The sequence below is a fragment of the Rhinoderma darwinii genome, chromosome 1 (genome assembly GCF_050947455.1).
Source record: "Rhinoderma darwinii isolate aRhiDar2 chromosome 1, aRhiDar2.hap1, whole genome shotgun sequence".
NCBI classification, from domain to species: Eukaryota; Metazoa; Chordata; class Amphibia; order Anura; family Rhinodermatidae; genus Rhinoderma; species Rhinoderma darwinii.
In genome coordinates this window covers 19,379,033-19,402,838 of record NC_134687.1, presented here as the reverse complement: position 1 = coordinate 19,402,838, position 23,806 = coordinate 19,379,033, and the positions used below count along the sequence as shown (strand labels likewise).

Below are 23,806 nucleotides of genomic sequence, written 5' to 3'. Positions count from 1 at the left end.
GTGTGTGTGTGTGTGTGTGTGCGTGCGTGTGTGTGTGTGTGTGTGTGTGTGTTAGTTAATGTAAGTCTATATAGTGTGTGCTGTGTATATAGTGTCTATAATGTAAGTCTATGTAGTGTGTGTGTCATAATGTAAGTCTATATAGTGTGTGCTGTGTTTATAGTGTCTATAATGTAAGTCTATGTAGTGTGTGTGTGTGTGTTTATGTGTGTGTGTGTGTGTGTGTGTTTATGTGTGTGTGTGTGTGTGTGTGTGTGTGTGTGTCATAATGTAAGTCTATATAGTGTGTGCTGTGTATATAGTGTGTGCTGTGTATATAGTGTATATAGTGTGTGCTGTGTATATAGTGTGTGCTGTGTATATAGTGTGTGCTGTGTTTATAGTGTCTATAATGTAAGTCTATATAGTGTGTGTGGTTTGAATATATAGTGTGCAGTGTTAGTGTGAATTGTATATAGGGTGTTTAATCTCACATTTTTTGTGTGCAAAATAATTTCCCACCCATAGAGCCCTCTGCAGTAAGTCAGATGCTCAGAACCCCCCCCTGCAGTATAATCTCCCCCATGGAGCCCTCAGTAGTTATTATACTGCAGGGGGGGGGGGGGGGTTAAAGCGTTTGATTGACTGTTCAGGGTTCTATAGGGGAATAATTCCTTCCCCCTCAAGAGCCATAAGGGCGGATTTACACGAACGTGTAATACGTCCGTGCAACGCGCGTGCTTTTCACGCGCGTCGCACGGACCTATGCAAGTATATGGGGCAGTGCAGACTGTCAGTGATTTTTGCGCAGCGTGTGTCCGCTGCGTAAAACTGACGACATGTCCTATATTTCTGAGTTTTTTGCGCATCACGCACCCATTGAAGTCAATGGGTGCGTGAAAATCACGCATGCCACACGGAGGCACCTCCGTGGGACGTGCGTGATTTGCTCAACAGCAGTAAAACTATGATTGCAAACAGAAAAGCACCACGTGCTACAAACATACAAACAGAGTGTCATAATGATGGCGGGTGCGCGAAAGGCACGCAGCCGCGCATCATATGGTGATGACACGCGGAGCTGTTAAGTGCCTTTTGCGCGCACAAAACGTTGCATTTTTTGCGTGCGCAAAACGCACACGCTCGTGTAAATCCGCCCTAAGTGTCAGACACTTAGACCCTCCCATAGTCTGACTGCTTAAAGGGTAACTAACGAAACTTTTAAAAAAAAATTACATGTCATAGTGACATGTCAAATGTTCTAATCGGTGGGGGTCCGGGCACTGAGACCCCACCAATTGCTGAAACAAAGTGGCAGAAGCGCTCAGGTGAGTGCTTTGCCACTTTGTTTCTGATCGTCTTTCCTCTGATAGCCGAGCATGCGGTGTACGGGCACAACAGAAAGTCTATGAGTCCGTACACCGCGCCGAGAAAAGACAGTCAGAAATTAAGTGGAACCGCGCTCACCCGGGCACTCCTGCTGCTTTGTTTTAGTGATCGGTGGTGGTCTCAATGCTGGGACCCCCATCAATCAAAACTTCTGACATATCACTCTCACTATGACACGCCAAATGTTTTTTAAAAGTTTAGTTACCTCTTGGGGACTGAATTTATTGGTTTGAGTTAATGTATGGGCCTGGGTCTTAATTTGCTTAGGGGTCTGGGGTATAAGACAATCTATGGTGTTTATTTCTGAATTTTTATGTTGCTATAGACGCTGAAAATGGCTACAGAATAAAGGGGAAAATATTTCTCATCAGGAAACTCTGCAGTCATCAGGAGAAGTCGCCATAGCGGTCTGTGTCAGATGGAGAAGAAAAGAGAACGACCCATCAGTGAAGACATCTCCTGTGAGTCATTGCATTTATAGATCTGTCACCTCTCCTGACGTGTCAGTTATCGGAAATCCTTGTATTCCACATAAAGTCTTTGTGTACCCAGGACTAATAGACAAATGCGTGTTACCATTCCCCTTGTCAGGAGGATGTGTCCCTACACAGTGTGATACTGTCAGCGATGGTTGGAGACTGTCAATATGTAGGGACACAGCCCTTTGACAAGGGGAATCGTAGCACTCATTTGTCAATGCTCACACAGAAAGGTGGTGTTTAATATAGACATGACGTGGCAGGGCGGTGGTGGACAAGGGGGCCCAAGCTTGTGGAACAGCCCAGGGCCCATGGTTTACTTAATCCGCCACTGCAGAAGGCTGCGGGTATCGTATAACAGATCCATTATACAGCCGTGTGCATTAGACCTAAGGAGTGCAAAGAACTGATGGAGAAAGGCAACTTCAGTTTATGAGGTTTTTTTTTAATGCATTAATATGTGTTATAGACATAGCTATTAAAAGATTGATTGTTTAACCAATAGTCATGGATCCTAGATTCTTCTGATAGTAAAGCTCGGTTTAAGGTCTGCCAGGCACAGAAGACATTACACTGTCAATGATTCCTGTTGAAATTGCAAGATCCACGATCAAAAGTCTAATGTCTACACAAACAGGAGTGTAGCCAATGTTCTCTCTTTGTCTTGGCAGCTCCTGAGTGGGGCAGTTAGGGAGCAGGGCAAGTCTCCATCAATGGTGGGCGTTCTGATGACCAAAAATAATACCTCCAGTAAACGACACTATAGCGACTAAATAAGAGAATAAGAAAACTTATTTTGAATTCGTTTTAATTACTTTTTTAAATACTATAATATTACTAGTCCACCAGAATAGACGACAGTTATAAACACCAATTTTAGGTATCAATGAAAGAATCCCTCAATACACCACTGCCCCTATAGATAGCGCCACACAGACCCCTGTAGATAGCGTCACACCCCCTACCTGTAGATAGCATCACACCCCCTGTAGATAGCATCACACCACCTTCATGTAGATAGCGCCACACAGACCCCCTGTAGATTGCAACACCCCCACCCTGTAGATAGCATCACACCCCCTCCCTGTAGATAGCACCAAACACAGGCCACCAGTAGATAGCGCCACACCGACCCCCTGTGGATAATGCCACACAGCCCCTCCTGTAGATAGCGCCACACAGATCCCCTGTAGATAGTGCCACACAGGCCCCCTGTAGATAGTGCCACAGAGACCCCATGTAGATAGTGCCATGCAGTCCCCTGTAGATAGCGCCACGCGGCCCCCCTGTAGATAATGCCATACAGCGCCCTTGTATATACTGCCACAGAGCAATCCCCCTCCCCTTGTATATACTGCCACACAGCAATCCCCCTCCCCTTGTATATAGTGCTACACAGCCCCCCCTCACCCTTGTATATACTGCTACACAGCCCCCCTTCCCCTTGTATATAGTGCTACACACCAATTTCCCCCCTGTATATTACCACACAGCAATCCCCCCTGTATATTACCACACAGCAATTCCCCCCCCGTATATTACCACACAGCAATCCCCCCCTGTATATTGCCACACAGCCCCTCAAAAAAAAAAAGATTGTACTCACCTTGCCCCGCTCCTGCGAGGAACGGAGCGCTACACTGCCTCTCGGGTGGGACGCATGGTCAGACTGGCGTGATGTGACGTCATTACGCCAGCCTGCGCAGGGAGTCTTCCCAGAGCCTTATAGGCTGCAGGCCTAACGGGGCCTGCAGCCTATAGTATTCATTTGTATTTGCCTCCTGAGGACACATATACAAGTGAATGGGGCTGTCGCTAGAACCGGAGCCCCCTCCGGTGCTAACGACACCACTGCATCCGACCGCCGCCCGTGACAGAGCGCAGGCTATAAACGTTAGTGATTGGCCGGACTGTGGAAGGTGCACGACTGCGCAGCCGCGCACCTTATAGGGAACACTGAGTGAAGCAATAGGGCGTTGAAACCTGAAGGGTCCGAAGACTCAGTATTATAAATAGCACCTTGTAGATTGGGGGACCCTGTTACCAATTTTGCACTGGGACCCAGGAGCTTCAAGTTACACCTCTGTAAACAAATAAAACAGTGATTCAATACATTTCACATAGCAACATTCCAATAGTCTGGCATCTACAGGACCATGTGATAATAGACCATGGAATTTTCTGATCCATCAGTATGTATCCCAAACAGGAGTCCATATGGTCTGGTAAAACAAATAAGTTGTTAAGTCGTCAATGTACCAACAGTCATCCATTTTAGATTCTTATCCTGGGGTTAAGCTCTATTACAATCAGATATATTTTAAGATAGATCGAAATTCATCATAAATTGTGACATAAAACACTAAAACAAACAAATAGACATACGTTATTAGAGGGAATGAATGACTTTATTGAGTTACTGGGTACAATGCCATGGTTGGTACCTCTAGTCCAAGCTACTGATCATCTACATTTTGCTTTTAAGCTGCCACATTGTAATGTTTCGGAACTGACATGTTAAAATGGACCCCCCCCACCGGCACACTGGTGGCCGCCATTTTCTTATTTAACTAATATTAATATAGTCAATAGACTAGTAGCATTGACCATTTAAGTAGGTTCAAGATTCTATTGGACACGTAAACTTCAAAAAATGGATGCCACCACTGTGTATAGGGTATGAATCCACTTCCATGTCCAAATGTCGAACTAATAATATAGGTCATGTCATCTCAATGTGCTTCACACACCAACACATAGACTTAGCTAGCTGTTAGTTTATCAATTCTGGGGACTAATTAGTAACATATTAAATAACACTTTGTAACATAGAGAACAGAATACACAATAATAAGTGATAGGTTAAGATTATTAATTGATACTTAAAAAGCCACATACTATCACGAGGATGTACGCTTATCATCTGGGCCACACAGTTAGGCATATTTGCTAGGCATAGTTTGCACTAAACAAAAGCATTACAAGCTGAATGATCTACCATAACTCTTTCATGTCTCATCTAACATACCTGCCAACCTAATGGTTCCTGCATGCATTTCACGCTCTTTTAATTTAGTCCTCCATTGGTTGAATGCTTGTCTGGATCTCGAGCTTAGAGGGTCCGGAGAAGGGCAAAAATACAACTTATAATTTTACCAGCGTTCGATGGACTTGCTTTATTATGTATCTTAACTCCAATAAAATCTGGGGTAGCATGCAAACGGACACTGCTAAGGTTTAGTTCATGCCGGACGCATACAAGTCGGCAGGTAAGCATACAAAATGACTTCTTTAAAAAAAAAATATCTTGTTAGTAAAGCCTAGAGTTCTAGAATGAATCCATTGCTTTAAATTCACTTAGAGCCTGAACTGGAGAGATGTGCTTCTTTTGTGATCCTCTCCTTACTCGGGTCTGGTATTCTTCTGGTTTTTCTCTTTTTACTAGTGGCTTCTTCTCTGGAGCCTTCATCTTCCAAGATACAACGGGGGAGTTTACAGCTGCTGTGCCATAGACCTTCTGGTACTTGGTTGAGGCTACGTAGGAGGCCTTCACGGTGAGCACAACAGCATTCATCAGATTTTTGGCAGCCTGAATAAGGGAGGTGGCGCTGTCCAACTGGAAGAAAAATACAAACAGATCATTTTATTAATGTATTCATTAAGGGCCATATCTTCTCCTCTACTATAACGGACAAGTTACAGATAGAGTATACTTCACTAACGAAACATGCCAAGGGTTAATGGTGAACAAGTGTGAGAATGTGAAAGTTTCTGTGTAAAGTTAGAGAAAATAACAGATATATGTATAACATCAAAAAGGGTTTCTGAGCTTAGGCTCACACTGGTTCCTGAGGCAAAAGGGACTAAGGTGCACTTAACACCCCCCCCCCCCCCTATCATTGATATTCCTCACAAGAAACATGTATCTTATATCTATATAGATAAATATTTGATTACTGTCTGTCCAATCACAAGAAAAAGGGTCCTGTGTCCCCAAATACCTGTGAGTGAGCTGACCAGAGAGTAGAGTAGTAGAATGGAGAGGAGGCCGTGCATGTGAGGACAATTTTCATTGTTCTTTATGGAAGATATAGAAATAGCCGAATACAGTAGAATGGAAAAATTCTCTTGATTCTTTTTTTACTTTCACTTCTCGACTTCTAGGTAATGGGGGGGGGGGCATATGAGTGTTTTCTTCTTGTGATTGGTGGAGGTACCAATGGTCAAACATTGCATACAGAAGATAATACATGTAAAGTGAAGATTTCCTTTTAGAGATCTTTTGATATAACATTGAGACACATCATAAGATGCTTAAAGTTTGTTCAAATGTCTCTGAGCTAAAAGCCAGTCAGCAGGGACTACTACATTTGATTAGTGGGATCTGAGCTTAAAGACCACCACTGGTGACACGTCTCGATGTAATATCTAAGGATGTCTAAAACTGACGTCTATACTCTCATTGATACCCAGACGGACTAAAGAGACACCACATCATAATTGTATGTATCTCCACTCCAACAGTAACATCAATGTCAACCTAAGAGTTCCTTGGTCGAAAGCTGATTTAACCATAGAAAAAAACAGGTCTTCTGCTTAGGCCTTTTGGTGGCGGCACCACTTTCAACTGTATCCATGTATTCAGAACACAGATACAGTTTGAAACTAGGGAGCTATGGGGCACTACTTTGTGGGGCCTAAAGCTGGCATTCTGTGGGGTACAAAAGGGAATTGCTGTTTCGGTCACAATCTGACACTATCTTTTTCAGAGGTGCTATCGAGTTGTGGTTGGAAGAAGTCTTCATGAAGGTCTAAGCAGGATAGAGAAGCAAAGGGAGTGTGAACGACTCCAATCAGAGAAGACGTCACCATTACAGAGCCGAAATAATTTCCTCTCTAATTGGATCTAATTGTTTTTATGATGTTTGAATGAATATGTAGACATGATAATACGACTAATAATGTACAGGAGGAGGGACGCTCATGACATTTTTTTCACTGGGCCCACTAATATGTTAAAATGGTCTTGCCTTGAGCCTGCAAGGAAGAAATCATTTGATCTTAGTGGCAAGAGATTAGCTTCCAATGGGGTTGTCTTTTGCTAAACATTTGGGGCTCATTATGGGTCAGATCCTGGGTCCATCAAAGGCTCCTCTAGTACTCTAGTGGACCAGTCCCAATCTTGACAATATAGTTCAATGTATTTCCAAAATACACATTACCAATGATTTAAGGAGAGAGAGCTAAGAACAATATATTAATGAACCTATTTATAGTAAATAAAAGCATCTGGTAAGAGCAATGCAGCAAATATGATGTCAGACATTTTAAAGGCTTGCTTTTGTAGACGCATTACTTAGAAAAGCCATAAAATGTAAAAAAAAAAAAAAGAGAAAGCAAAACATGCATCATTTAATTAACATCAAATATCAAAAGCATAAATCAGAAATTAAACAAGAGCGTCTTCGGCCAATGCAAGAAATATATATTGACCATAAAAATGCAGCTTTTAGTGCTATCAAGCCTCGGTACACAGTAAGCAATTTATTACAAATAGATGTCATATTTCTGTGTGGTCCGCCGGCATGTCTGAGCTTTCAGCCAACAGATTTGTGATAGTGCATTTAATATATCAGGAAACCACAGCAATATACAAATAGTGAAATGTATTATATTGGCTGAAAACCCAGGCTAAATCCTCAAACTAATGTAATTTTCCCCAAGTCTTAGTTCGAACAAGGATTAAACAAATAAAAATGTCATCACAGAGAGAAGGAACGCAAGAGGAAACAGAAAAATATGCAAGGTAATATTGTGGTAATAAGTGATAATGCTTAAAGAGAAACTCTACCCAAAATCTATAGAGGGAGCTTCCCTAGATCATCAACTCCAGCTCTCTTCTTAAAGGGTAACTAAACTTTCAAAAAACTTCTGACGTTATAGTTTTGATCGGTGGGGGTCCGAGCACTGAGACCCCCACCGATTGCTAAAACGAAGCAGCAGAAGCGCTCGGATCTGCTTTTCTCGGAAAGCCGAGCAGTTGGTGTACAGGCTCATGGACTTCTATTGAGCCCGTACACCAATTGCTCGGCTTTCCGAGAAAAGCTGATCAGAAACAAAGCGGCTCAGCGCTCACCCGAGTGCTACGGCCACTTCGTTATAGCGATCGGTGGGGGTTCAATGCTCGGACCCCCACTGATTAACACCTCTAACATGTCACTATGACATGTTAGATGTTTTTTGAAAGTTACCCTTTAATTCTATCCTTGGGATTATGCTACTGAGATTTGTAGAATTGGTCACTAATGAATATTTGTGAATAGGAAATGACAGAATACGGAACTGTAAACCCTCAGCCATTCTCCATGTTATTCAAGGGAGTTACAAGTACATGAAATAACATACATGCACATAGAAACATACAAGCACAATCATAAAAACATGAAATAATCATGCAAACATACATACACTCATCATACACACAGAATTACAAACATACACAAAGTTAATGAAGCAGCTCTCGCTCCCTCTCTCAGAAGGAAGTCTCAGCACAATCTCAGACTTCATTTATCAGCTAAATAACATTATATCCAGCCAAAGCTTTGTCTTTCTATGTGTCCGAAGCAAGGTGAGATCAATCATCACCTTTAACACATTTATCTATAGCAGAGGTTTTCCAACCTTTTGTAGGCCACAGTGCCACTTACAAATACAACAGATTGTGTTGTGCAATACTGAATCTGACAAGATAAGATACCTATAAAAGATACAACAACATTATATATGGCTTGTGCCCTAGTGTTAACACCAGGGACATAGCTTTAACGGTGGCATTAAGCTCTATTAATGCTATGGTATCCCTGGTGCCACTAGTGCACAGCCGTACCTGTAGATGCCGACAGCTGAGGAGCCACATCCAGTGGGCTGAGAACCACTGGTTGGGGTTCACTGAACTATAGTATACAATTAACAAACACATTAGTGATGAGAAGTAGTGTTGGACTGAGGTACTTATGGAACCTGTACAGTATATGTGCAGGTCGCAACAGGAGCGTAGTTATCGGGGGTGATGAGGTAGTAGTTACACCCAGGCCCTGGTGCCTAAAGGACCAATCCGTATAAGAAGACACCAGAATAACACATGTTAAGTGAGGGGCCCTAATAAAGATTTTGTATTGGATCTCCTGAGCTTCAAGTTATGCCTCTGGGTCATAACTTCTATAAGGACTCATGGGTGGGTTTACAAAAGGACTTTTTGGACTATTGACAGTCAACTGCACCCTATTAATTGACGGTTAACTCTTTACAACCACTTTTAATGTTGGTATTGTGTGCTTTGCTTTGTCTACCTTTATATATACTCTTATATACTGTGTGATTTAGGGACTGTTCGCACCACGTTTTTTGCCTACGTTTCAAATATATGTCGGGAAAACTCTCGAAGTATATGTGAAACGTAGGCTGTGATGGATGTTTAACAGTGGTATCCGTTACCACAGACTACAACGATACATCGTGAATTCTTGTGACCCGTTTTATGACGTATCCATAAAATGGATACCAATATTGCCTGTGGGTGACGGATGCCACTGTTTTCGTCACTCCTAGGCTATAATGGCGTCCGTTTAACAGATACATCATGAAAAACTTTTTAAAAGCTTATGACGTATGCGTTTAACGGATGGCTGTGACGGATGATATATAGTGCCATCCGTTGCTCATAGGCTACTATGTACGTTTAACATATACTTTTTTTTTTTTTACTGGACTCCAGGGGATGTAGTCTACTCGCTGTTTCATACTTATTTTTTTGTGGTTTACTGGCTAGATGGAGGCCAAAAGGACACATTGAGCGTGTACTTCAGAAGCTACCGCAACGTACACGCTAAACGTTAACAAAAAACCTGGTGTGAACAGGGCATAATACTTATATTCTTTCTGATGATACTTTTTGAATTTTTTTTTGCATCAAACCAGACCAATAAATGAACATACAAGTAGAACTGCATAGAAAAATAGATACTGGTTTTCTCCATAAGATATAGAAATATGATAAATGCAGTGTCAATGAAGGGTATGGTAGGAAGAATATCAGGCAGATCAAGGAGATGACAAAGGACACAAGACATTTCCATATTAAGCAGAGCACTGCCACCGATCTCGCTATAAGGTAATGTTATTTATATACTCGGGGAATCAATGTAATACTATGTCAAGTCCTATATTTCAGGCACAAACAAATACATGTTCAGTAAAAAGGGAGAAACAGTGATACAAAGAGGCACAAACTAAACATGAACGTCTGGCCTGTAAATAAAGTGACGGGCCTAAATAGGCACAAAAACACTTTGTAATGTTTCTCTGAATAAAAGGGAAGTAAAATCCCTCCGGCAATAACGGGGTCTCTAATTGGCTAAGTGACTTTGTCATACTGAGGCAAGAAGTTGTGTTTGAGGCAGTGCAGCGTGGACATAGTAACAATGTAGATAAGTAGACTATATGTCAATACTTTTTATAGGCTTTAGGTGCCCCCTAAAATTTATTTTTGTATCTACAACGAGTCCTGTTGGGTTTAACCCCTTAAGGACTGGACCATTTTGGGCTTTCAGGACCAAGCTATTTTTTTTTTCTTTACCGTATTCCAAGAGCCTTTCATTTTTTATTTTCTGATCGATGTCAACTTTTTATTTGTTGTAGTTTTTATTAGTATCAATTTGCGGTACATATAATTTATTAAAGGCCTTTGAAATATATATATATTTTTTTTTTAAATAAAATTATGTATCAGTGTGTTTGGTGCAACTTTCTAATTACTTTTTATTAAAAAATATTTGTACTTTTTGAGATACAGCTACTTTGTATCCTGTTTGCAGAGCAGCTGTATCTTGCGCAGGGACGTGAATCTGTCAGGTCCGAGGGACTGACGGGTTCAGTGGCAGCGGGTCCTGCGTGTCTCTGACACACAAGATCGAGCTGTTACCGATCACATCTAAGTTTATAACAGATGTCAACGATAGCAGCTCAATCACACACAGAACCCGCTGTCACTGAACCTGTCAGTCTCGCTGACCTGATGGGTACAGAATTCAGTGCTAGATACAGCTGCTCTGTATACAGGATACAAAGCAGCTGTATCTTAAAAAGTAACAATTATTTTTAATAAAAAATATTTGAAAGTTGCACAAATCACACTGATACCCATTTTTAATTGAAAAAAAAATTTAAAAGGTGAAAATAGCCTTCAATTCAATTGTATAAAAAAAAAATTAGTGGGAAGTGAAAAAACAGGTTTTTTCAATTACTTGTTTTTCGCTACTTTGTGTTTTTTACCGTGTGGTATAGATAAAATGTATATTTTATTCTATGGGTCATGTCTAGTATTCTAAAGAATTATTGCTTGTCACCCTAATAGGCTCATACCTATGGCAGACCTGGTGGCCTCGTTTGCAATTGTGGGGCACTAATGGGCAGACAAGCCCCCTTTTTCTGCCAAACTCCTTAGATGCTGCGGTTGCTATTGACTGCAGGATCTAAGCGGTAAAACATGTAGGATCAGAGGTTTCTCCTGTGCCCGTGAGCCGCTCCTGTACGTCAGGGAGCCGCTAGGTAAGGCAACCCATGACATACAATTACATCGTAGTGCCTTAAAGAGGCTCTGTCACCAGTTTAATACTTCTCTATCTTTTCTTCTAAATGCCCAACTGGGCATTTTTTATCGTTTCACCAAGTGGGCGTTGTAAAGAAAAGTGTATGATGCTGACCAATTAGCGTCATACATTTCTCTTCATTCATGCCCAGCTTTATTCACAGCACAGCGTGATCCCCGCTAGAATCGCGAGATCATGCAGTGACATCACTTAATTCCGCAGGTCCTTCACTGGAGTGGCGGGAGACTGACCAGACATCGCCTCCAGCCGTGCCAGGATGATTATTCTCCTCAGCAGCAGTTCTAGCACAGCTGGAGGCGATGTCTGGTCATTCTCCCGTCACTCCGGTGGTACCAATAAAAACTACAAGTCTTCTCGCAAAAAAAAAGCCCTCATACTGCTGCATTGGCGGAAAAATAAAAAAGTTATGGCTCTTAAAATATGGAGACACAAAAACAAATAATTTTGAAAAAAAAAGTGTTTTTACTGTGTAAAAGTAGTAAAACATACAAAGTCTATATAAATTTGGTATCGTTGCAATCGTAACAACCCGCTGAATAAAGCAATTGTGTTATATACCACACGGTAAACATCGTACATTTAGGACGCAAAAAAGTGTGGCAAAAATGCTGTTTTTTTTTCAATTCCCCCCCAAAAAAAGTTAATAAAAGTTAATAAATAAATTCTATGTACCCCAAAATGGTGCTATTCAAAATTAAAATTTGTCACGCAAAAAACAAGACCTTATACAGCTATGTCGACGCAAAAATAAAAAAAAATTATAGCTCTTTGAATGAGACGATGGAAAAATGTAAAAAAAATAGGCTGGTCATTAAAGGGTTGAGTTAATTCAGATTTTTTTACGCTGGAAATATGGAGCGGGCTCAAGGGCTAAGCGTGCTCCATACTTAGCAGGTGTCGGCTGTTTAATAGCCGACACTTCACCGCAACAGGCAGAATCAATGTGATCTTTGATTCTGCCCGTGTAACCCCTTAGATGCCGTATTCAATCAGGAGTGCAGCATCTAAGGTGTTAAAATGAGGGGACGGCCCCCTCCGATGTGCCATCGTTCCGACCCACAATGTGGCCACATGGTGTCGATGGTCGTCATGGCAGCCTGGGGGCCTAATCATGGCACTCAGGTCTGCAATCTTTGTACCCCTATGAAACCCTACCGGAGACTGTATTCTCATAGGAGTCTGTAACAATCACAGTATAATCAAATACATTAGTATTGCAGTATATCATGTAAGTGATCAAATGATCACTGGTTCAAGTCCCCTAGAGGGACTTCTAAAAAAACATCAAAAACAGATTAAAAGTTAACATAACTGGTATCGCCACATCTGTAAAAGTCGGAACTATTATAATATTATGTTATTTAACCCGCTCGGTGAACCCTGTGAATTTAAATGCCCAAATTGCTGTTTTTTTTTGTCACCTCAGCTCCCAAAAAAATGGAATAAAAAGTGATCAAAAAGTCGAATGTACCTATAAATGGTACCAATAAGAACTACAGCTCATCCCACAAAAAATAAGCATCATACTACTAAATAGACAGAAAAATAAAAAAGTTATGACTGAGAATATGGCGACAAATCAATTTTTTTTAACAAATACTTGTTTTTTTATCAATAAATAAAAATATAATTTTGTAATCTTATCAACCCGTACGATACAGTTAACATGTAGTTTTTACCACAGGATGAACGCCGTAAAAAATTAAGCCCAAAAAAGCCCAAAAAAATGGCGCAATAGCTATTTTTTGGTCATCTGCCTCTGCAAATTATTTCTTTTCAGTTTCCCAGTATGTTATATGACACATTAAATGGTGCCATAAAAAACAACAACTTGTAAAAAAAAAAGCACTCATACATATATGTCGACAAAAAAATAAAAAAGTTATGGCTTTTGGAAGGCGGGTCGGAAAAAAAAAAAAAAAGGAAAATGAAAATTGTCTGTGTCATTAAGGTTTAAAGACCCCAACAATCAAAAATTAAAGGGGGTTTCTGGGACTTGAAAGAGTTGTACCTGGATGGACAATTATTACCTATCCACAGGATAGGTGATAATCGTCTGATGGCTGGGAACCCTGCTGCTACGACAACCAATCGCGAGAACAGGCTCCCGAACCCACCGTTTCTCATCATTGCAAGTAGTCATCTAGTAAGGAGAAGCTTGAACGGAGCGGCGGTCAAACATGCGCCGCCGCTCCATTAAATGTCTATAGGAATGACGGAAACAGCTGTGCTGTACCAACCCAAGATATTCACTACCTCGCCTGCCTCTCTCCCCTTTTGTTTGTGTTGTTGTATACATTGAAAAGTATTTATAGGGGCAAAAAGTATCATTAACCCATAAAATGATAAATTAATCGCAGCAAAATCCTTAGTGACAGGACAGCAGGTAAATACTGATCCGACATCTCTCTGCATTGTGAAAAGCTCTTCAAATGGGGTAGTTGGAAGGGTTCCATTGAAGTCGGTTTTCCAGGTTTGCGGCCGGCAGTATTTGTATCCATTAGAAGCAAGTGAAAGATACAAAGTAGCAATACAAGCACAAAGGTAAGCAGGAAATATGCTGAATTATGTAAGAATCACTCACATTGTGTCTGTGGACTGCAGTTCAGGAGAACATCCAAGAAACAATGACGAGGGTGGATCCTAAAATGATAAGATACAGGAGCTGCGCAGGATCCTACCTGAGAAGATGCTGCATAATACAACCTCATAAGCAGCTGGTACAGGCTCTACTTATAGATTAACACTTTAATGGCCCAAAGCAAAGAATTATAGTTCAATGATAATAGAAAATAAGTATAGACATAGGAATAATTGGTGGGGCGCAGTATTATTGTTACTATTATTATTATTATTATTACTATTATTATTATTGTTATTATTACTATTATTATTATTATTATTGTTATTATTATTATTATTGTTATTATTATTATTGTTATTATTAGTATTAGTAGTATTTTTATTAGAATTATTATCAGTATTATTATTATTATTTGCATTATTATTGTTATGATTATTATTATTATTATTATTATTATTATTAGTATTATTATTATTAGTATTATTATTATTTGCATTATTGTTTCCTACCATTTCTTTATGTTTGCAGTACATAAATACATACAGTTAAATCAATATTCTAAAGTGCTCAGAATAAGTAATCTATCTATCTATCTATGTATCTATCTAGTGATGTAGCTATAGGGGTTGCAGCGGTCGCAGTTGCGACCGGGCACCTAAGCCTGGGGAGCCCCCATTGCCATACAGCGTGCTGAATAAATAATAAAAGAGTCGGCACTTCCTGGTTACGGTCACATGGTACTTAGTGTACCATTTGACCGTGACGTCACATGAAGTGCGTTCCAGCCAGCGTGGAAGAGCCGATGCGGAGGACTCCAGGTGAGCTGCAAAGTCTGTGTTGTAATGTATTGTGTTGTCTTGTAATGTATTGTGCTGTCTGTGAGTGCGGTGGAGATTGGAGAGGGGGGGGGCATTAAATTACAGCCCCCCCTCCTCTCTTCACCTCAAACTGCACAATACAGCACAATACATTACAAACTGTGGGTCGCCACCCCTGGGGGGTCATGTGAAGATCTCCAGGGGGTCGCGAGTCACTCACCGAGGTAACGGTTCCATTCAATGCTGGAGGAAGGAGCTGACGGCTCCTTGCTCCAGCATTCACTGTGCCTTGAGTGCCTCGACGCAGGCAGGTGCGATGTATTGATGACATTGCGCCTGTCTGCACCAAGTCACTCATAGCACACACCGGAGGAGGAGAAGGATCCTCCACCCAGCGTAGGAATGCGGATATGTAAGTAATTATGTTATTTTTCTATTATGCACATATTATACTGTATGAAGGGCTGATATGGGGGGCATTATACTGTATGTGGAGCTCATATGGGGGGCATTATACTGTATGGGGAGCTCATATAGGGGGGCATCATACTGTATGGGGAGCTCATATGGGGGACATTATACTGTATGGGGTTGATATGGGGGGCATTATACTGTATGGCGGCTAATATGGGGGCATTATACTGTAAGGGGAGCTCATATGGGGGGCATTATACTGTATGGGGTTGATATGGGGGGCATTATACTGTAAGACGGCTAATATGGGGGGCATTATACTGTAAGGGGAGCTCATATGGGGGCATTATACTGTATGGGGGCTCATATGGGAGGCATTATACTGTAAGGTGGAGATCATATGGGGGGCATTATACTGTATGGGGAGCTGATATGGGAGCATTATACTATATGGGGAGCTGATATTGGGGGCATTATACTGTATGGGCAACTCATATGGGGAACATTATACTGTATGGGGAGCTGATATGGGGGACATTATACTGTATGGAGAGCTCTTATGGGGAACATTATACTGTATGAGCAGCTCATATGGGGAAAATTATACTGAACGGGGAGCTGATATGGGGGGCATTATACTGTATGGGCAGCTAATATGGGGGGCATTATACTGCATGGGCAGCTGATATGGGGGGCATTATACTGTATGGGGCAGTTATGGGAGCATTATACTGTGTGGAGGCATTATACTATGGGGGCTGTTGGGCAAGGCGGCTGGGGATAGGCGCATGCAGGGGTCTAGTGGTGGTGGTGTTGGGGAGGGGTAGGGGGGCCCAAGCTGAATTCTTGCACCCGGGTTCATAAGCCTTTAGCTACGCCCCTGTATCTATCTATCTATCTATCTATCTATCTATCTATCTATCTATCTATCTATCTATCTATCTATCTATCTATCTCATATCTATCTATCTATCTATCTCATATCTATCTATCTATCTATCTATCTATCTATCTATCTATCTATCTATCTATCTATCTATCTATCTATCTATCTATCTATCTATCTCATATCTATCTATCTATCTCATATCTATCTATCTCATATCTATCTATCTCATATCTATCTATCTATCTATCTATCTAATATCTATCTATCTATCTATCTATCTATCTATCTATCTATCTATCTCATATCTATCTCATATCTATCTCATATCTATCTCATATCTATCTATCTATCTATCTATCTATCTATCTATCTATCTATCTATCTATCTATCTATCTATCTATCTATCTATCTATCTATCTATCTATCTCCTATCTATCTATCTATCTATCTATCTATCTATCTATCTATCTATCTATCTATCTATCTATCTATCTATCTCCTATCTATCTATCTATCTATCTATCTATCTATCTATCTATCTATCTATCTATCTATCTATCTATCTATCTATCTATCAATCAAAAAAAAACAATGTTTCAAGCCAATGTAAAACAGGCCGTAGTTGCAGTCTCTCTACATGTTTATTAGCACTTTGTATTTGTAATTATTTAGTAGCTTATTCCTGGATCACATTTACAGTAAATAATCAGATGTTCTGAGTTATTCAAATAATTTAGCACAGAATGCAAATCTATATTGGACGGCAGTGTCTCATCCTTCAGCTCAATGTCTGACAGTTCCCATGGTTTCCAAATCTTTTCTAAAAATGTTCTCCCCCAATATCTGTTATGTGACAGTCACAGTGTAATAAGGGGTGTACTGTAGCTGCGTACTTCTGGGGTCTTATATATATATACTAAACAAATAGGAAGCAATAATTCAGGATTATCTGACATCCCGGATTATCGGACAGTCATGAGAAATACAAAACTTTCTTGTAAGAGTAGAGAACGTCAATGAAGACAGCCCAAAATAAAGTGCAAATATAAAACACACAGAAGATGGTTCTCGCTGCTCAATGCTCTTGAAATTCAAGAATATTCCGCATTTCTTTATTGGAAACAGGTCAGATTACCGGAATTTTTGGATTATCAAATTCCAAATTAAGCAATTTACCTTTAGTGATACCATATATCTAGATAGTTCCGGAAAGTAAAAAAAAATATTTAAATAATTAGGAATCTTTCAAATTCTATAATAGACAAAGCAGAGACCAGAAATTATATGTAAATGATATTTCCCAGAATCCTCTGCTCCTTAATAGGAGTTGGTTATTTGCATATTGTCACAAGGGAATTACCGAGGGCTCTCCCTGACCTATTTCATTGTTTCAATGAATAAGCCTCTATGGTCAAATTGAAATAACGCAAATGCAATTTAAATGCAAATCCAATTTTTATATATTATTTATTTGACTGGAAGATATTGGTAGTTCTGCAAACATTGGTTGGATATTTCAGATGCGCATAAATGGTTGGTGGCCTCATCTTCTGGTGGTACGGGCTGTATCTTGTATCTCTGCAGGCCTCGGAGATGTTAAGCTTATCATGGATATGAGTATTATGTATGTATTATACACCTTATATAATGATACAGTTCATTATATATTTATACTGCACCAATAACAGGTCACAATCTGCTGAATAATTGTATTCAATCTCCTCTATCTAAAAACAAATTATATAGAGAGAACATATTTCTCTTCATTCCAGTTCATCATGGAAATAACAATGGTACAACATAATAAATTGAGGTGAATTAAAGACTAAAAATTGGATTTTCGCTCTAAAAGTGCATTTCCATGGTATAGTATATTGTGCGCACATACAGTGCCAATTCTAGCTTTTCTGATGCCTGAAGCAAAAACTGAAACGGCGCCCCCCAGATTTTAAATGGCATCCCCCTGGCTGTTCTACATCACTACCAACCTCCTTCACTACCAACCTCCTCTAACTCTTGCGGATGTGCCGTTGCCTTGTACTCCCCTGGCATGAGCTGTGCAGCGATGAAGCCGGGCAGAGTACACCTCGCTGTACGGTGCGTGCCCAAGTGGTACAAGACAATGGCGCATCCAAGAAAGTTGGAGGAGACATGTAGTGATGTATAACGGCCAGGGGGATGTCACTCAAGCATGGAAAGGTGGGTTTGGAGGCAGGACTATGCGACTCTTCAGGATAGCGGCACCACCCCATGACCCTTTAAAGAGTAATTAGCAAGGAGCATGTGCCATTTTACACGGATAAATTGTATAGATTTTGCTGCATCTGAAAAAACATACAAGGGAATGTTTGGAAATATCGTCAGGTCATGTATTACTGCATGGTGGCGGTTCAAGAGGTTAAAACTACCTGATAGGTTCCCATTAAATATACAATGAATTGCAACAATTCCATCTGCCCTGCAATTTTGTTATAATAAATATATTCCATATAATTAGAGAACCAGTGCCACTATCTGTGGGTATGTGGACACACAGGGCCGTACCGCCGTAGCGGGATAGCAGCTGGCCAAACAGTGTACCAAGTGAATGTATATATAGTCCAAGCACAAGGGTACCTGTAGTAATTCAGATAGTAGCAACGGCTAGGCTCAGATGGGACCTTGGCAGCAGACACAAGGCATGGTGTAACACAGCAGGCGTGACCGGTGGCACAACACGACTCCAACTTTCTAAGGCACAGGAACAAAGGTAGCACACGATACAGAATACAGGTAGCCAGTACGGGGACACTGGGAACAGGATAACACTAAGGGACCATTTTCAAGACTAACACGAGTAAACACAACAACGCTCAGGCAAGGAGTAAAGGGGCAAGGCCCCTCTTATAGTCCAGGGTGATCATGGGCTAATAGATGATTATTTTCATGTGCGCGCTGGACCTTTAAGGCCAGGCAAGACTTTGCGTGCACACCCTACGGGACACACCAGGACAAAGCAAAAGTGAGCGCTGGCGTCCCCTAAGAAGGAGATGCCGGCCAGCTCACAGATCCATGGCTGTGGCCGTTGGGGGTGAGTAATCCAGACGGTCCGAGGCCGTGGATGCTACAACCAGAACCAAGTTCATACATATATTCAATATCACAACCAAGCTCATACATATATACAGTACCACAACCAAGCTCATACATATATACAGTACCAGAATGAGGCTCATATATATACAGCACCAGAACAAAGCTCATTACATACATACAACACCAGAAACAAGCTCAGTACATAAATACACTAGAACCAAGCTCAGTACATATATACAGCACCAGAACAAAGTTCAGTACATATATACAGTACCAGAACAAAGCTCAGTACATAAATACAGCACCAGAACAAAGCTCAGTACATATATACAACCCCAGAACCGAGCTCATACATAAATACAACGCCAGAACAAAGCTCAGTACATCAATACAGCACCAGAACCAAGCTCAGTACATAAATACACCAGAACCAAGCTCAGTACATAGATACAGCACCAGAACAAAGCACAGTACATAAATACAACACCAGAACAAAGCTCAGTTCATAAATACAACACCAGAACCAACCTTGGTACATGAATACAACACCAGAATCAAGCTCAGTACATAGATACAGCACCAGAACAAAGCTTAGTTCCTAAATACAGCACCAGAACAAAGCTCATACATATATACAGCCCCAGAACCAAGCTCAATACATAAATACAGCACCAGATACTGCCACCCATAGAGCCCCATGTAGATAGTGTCCCCTGCAGATAGTGCCCCCCTCATACAGCCCCCTGTAGATAGTGCCCTACATATATCCCCCTGTAGATAGTGGCCCCCAGAGAGCCCCCTGTGGATAATGCCCTACAAACATCCCCTGTAAAAAGTGGCCCCCATAGATCCCCTTGTAGATAGTAGTCCCTGTAGATTGTGCCCCACATAAAGCCCTGTTGATAGTGCCCCACATATAGCCCCCCTTGTAGCTAGTGCCCCACATATAGCCCCCCTGTAGATAGTGCCCCACATATAGCGCCCATGTATATTATGCCCCCATATTGCTGCCCCCATGTAGATAATGCCACTCACACTTTTAAGAGAAAAAAAAAACATTGCATAGTCATCTAATCCCTTTCCCGTTCCATCCTCTTGCAATGCAGGCATGCTCTCTTTTAAGCAGGTCTGTTGGGGCTGAATGACGCGAGCGGCACTTATGCATGTAATTGTATCTGCATCCTATAGAGGTGCCCCCTCATAGAGGCAGCAGGCTGGCGCCTGAGGCGAGAGGCTCATTCTGGCCAAACATCTTTTAGCCTGGGGAAGCCTTAAAATCTAACCAGAATAGTACTATTCTTTAAGCCAACCCCCTTCTTCACGACCCTTAAAGGGGTTGTCTCATCACAGACAGTCACTTTAATATGAGAAGTCGTTGTAGTGAACAGCTGATTGGGGTCCAACTTCATAGACTCCCAGCTGCTCATTTCCGTTGTAGCAGCCGCTACAGGGCATATGTAGTATTACATGCCGGGCGTTCATAGGAATAGTCGTCCACGTAATACATGGATGTCCAGAGTCCGCCAGAGTGACAGCTGCTGCTTGTTTGCAGCTCTCTGTTCTGGATCACCCTAATAGTTAGCAGCTTGCTACCAGCTCTCTGTTCTGACTCATAGAAGGAGTTGTAAGCAGGGGAACCAGGGGAATAAGACATCTGGACAGGCATTGTCCAAATGGGGGAACTGGTGGGAGCAATGTCTCCTTACCAAGGTTTGGTCTATGTAAGAAGATTCCACGTGATGTAATATAGGTAATATACAGAAAATTATTTCCCAAAAATAAAGTTGATTTTGCCCCCTTTTCCTAGCATCAGTTTCAGCTAATTGATAAAAGAAAGTGGACCTCATAGTTGAACTATAAACGTGGGCCATCAGGATGGGCTGAAATTGTAGTCCTCCTGTGATTGACTCCTTTTCCAATATCTCCAAGACTCCACAATACATTTCTATGGATGAGAGAAAATTAAAACCCTCTACATAAAATTTGTATTTTATTTTTGATGAAGTTACCCTTTAAGAAAGCTTAGAGGAAAAATATTTTCAATAATCTAATTCTTAAGTAGATAAATAAATGCAGATAGATTCACCTAAGTATTATTTGTCTGTGCGTGCGGAAAGAATCAGGACCTTGACATGAACAATATGAACAATGAAGTTTATACATTTTTTTATATATACTAGATATTCGACGATCGCTCTGACCTTTTTCCTTGTTCTGTGGCCTAGAACAGGCTCAAGTCTTGTTTTATGATGCTAAGTAAACACTTGAGATGGATAAATATGGAAACCTTTCCATATATTACCTAAATGTTATGTACAATTTTGAAAACTTTTATTTTTATCTTTTTAAATATTAATGTGTATTAGTGTTTGGTGCAACTTTCTAATTACATTTTATTACAAATTATTTTTCCTTTTTGAGATACAGCTGCTTTGTATTCTGTATGCAGAACAGCTGTACCTAGTGTCGAGACCTGAATCCGTCAGGTCAGCGGAACTTACGGGTTCCGTGTCAGCGGGTCCTGCGTGTCTCTGACACCTGTAATCTATCACATCAAAGTTATGAACTGTGTAAACAGGGCAGCAATCAGCAGATGATTGAGCAAGCGCTCGTTCATCTGCTGATCGTATCGTTTTAAAGAAGTTAAATATGTCGGCAGCGCATCTCCCTGGGAGAAAAAGGGAGACGCTACCGACATGATAATAATGTATGGGGACGAGCGATCGGAGTAACAACCACTTGTCCCCATGCATAGCTCCGCGTGACATGAGCAAACGAGCTCCGATCAACAATATCTTGTTGATCGGCGCTCGCTTCACCGGTCGATTATCGGCCGGTGTAATACGGTCTTTAGATGTGACCGGTAACAGTTCGATCCTAAATCCGTCAGTGCTACTGACCTGACGGATTCAGGTCTCAGCGCACGATACAGCTGCTCTATATATATGATACAAAGCAGCTGTATCTCAAAAAGTGAAAATAATTTATAATGGAGTGTAATTAGAAAGTTGCACAAAACACACTGATACACATTTTTATTTTAAAAAAAAACAACAGCACTTTCAAGGGTGTACATAGCCTTTAAAATGCTGGATGCCATGTGACAAATGCACTGTTTGTACTGTTTGCATGATGTGATTCGAGTCCCATAAGTGTCACAATCAGAGATGAGCAAATTGATTCGAAACTAATCAAAATTTGGTTCAAATGTTGCCAAAATGTCGGATTTGGTGAAATCTGAAACTTTTGGGGTTTGCGAAACATGAACCGGTAAAGTGGCAGTCACATGGGGAAAAAACGACATCATCTCAGTAGGTCGGCAGAGGTGCGTCGCTGTGGGAGACCAGGGGAGGTGAGTAGGGTATTTTTTTTATTTTAGGGATGGAATGTTAAGTTCTCAGATTGCCCTGTTTCACTCTCTGATGTTTTCAAGGACGGCACCCAAATTGAATATAGTCCTAGAAAACATCAAAGAGTCAGACTGGGTAGTCAGGGAACTTGTGATTCAATGCAAATTTATTCAGATCAAATGATGATCTCTAGTCATAATTAAATGTTGAAAGAAATCTACATGTATATGTAGCAGAGCTGAGATTGATATAAACATACATCTCACGCTGAGTAAGTTATGTTTAATTAACATATTTAGCTCTGCTACATCTGTAGAAATATTTCTAGAAACAGAGAGCTGAGATCGTCATGTGATATAACTCACACTGAGGTACACAAAGGAAGCCATTAAAGATCAAATTTGGGTCTACTACATCTGTACAAGACTACAGACAGGACACAACATAGAAGAGCTGAGATTGTTACACTGAGGTACCTAAGTAAGTTATCATGGGGTACAAAAGATGCCTTTAAATATAAATTCAGCTCTGCTACATCTGTACAACTCTTCAGCAAGAAACCGACAAAGTGGAGCTGAGATTGTCATGTGATACAACTCACACTCAGGTATCTATGCTAGGGATCATTACAATGTATATTGTTTGAAAAATATTATCCTTACATATATATATATATATATATATATATATATATATATATATATATATATATATATTCAGTATATTACACAAAGAGATTGGATTCATGGAACACAAAGAGCCTGCATAACACGCCTATGGAAGACACCGCCCCCTGGAATGCAAAGAAGAATGTACAGAAGAACTTACAGCTGAGGAGCCAAGGGGGGCTTAAGCACGTCCCACATCTCTAGGGAGGGGGCATGTGTCTTTTTCTGTGTTTCTTTGTTCTGAATAAAGTTAGTTGGCTTCCTGTACTATCTGAGGAAAGCTGTGTACTAACATCTCTGGCTGGTTTACTTCTTTCCATGCATGCATTCAGGTTTCAATTTACAGAGGTGGTTATTCGGTGTGGAATAACAGGGAGAAGGAAGCTACCCTGAAATTCGGACTTGACATCTAGTTCACAGAAGAAGCTGTTAAAGAACAAATTCAGCTGTACTACATCTACAAAATTATTGGAAAGAAACGACATAGAAGAG

At 40.8% G+C, this 23,806-nt stretch overlaps 1 protein-coding gene across 5 annotated transcripts in view; it reads right to left on the bottom strand.

Annotated features, from left to right (window-relative positions):
• Positions 1–4,233: 4,233 nt before the first annotated feature.
• The window catches only part of CTNNA2 (catenin alpha 2), a 1,837,255-nt gene continuing 1,817,682 nt past the window's right edge, over positions 4,234–23,806 (bottom strand). For 3 of the 5 annotated variants that reach the window (XM_075855939.1, XM_075855948.1, XM_075855976.1), the window contains one exon: positions 4,234–5,463. In XM_075855939.1, coding sequence (XP_075712054.1) covers positions 5,176–5,463 — 288 coding nt within the window. In that variant the 3' untranslated portion in view covers positions 4,234–5,175. Of the gene's footprint in view, positions 5,464–17,671; positions 17,921–23,806 lie in introns of those variants that run through there. The other 2 variants (XM_075855957.1, XM_075855967.1) reach the window with 2 other exon arrangements.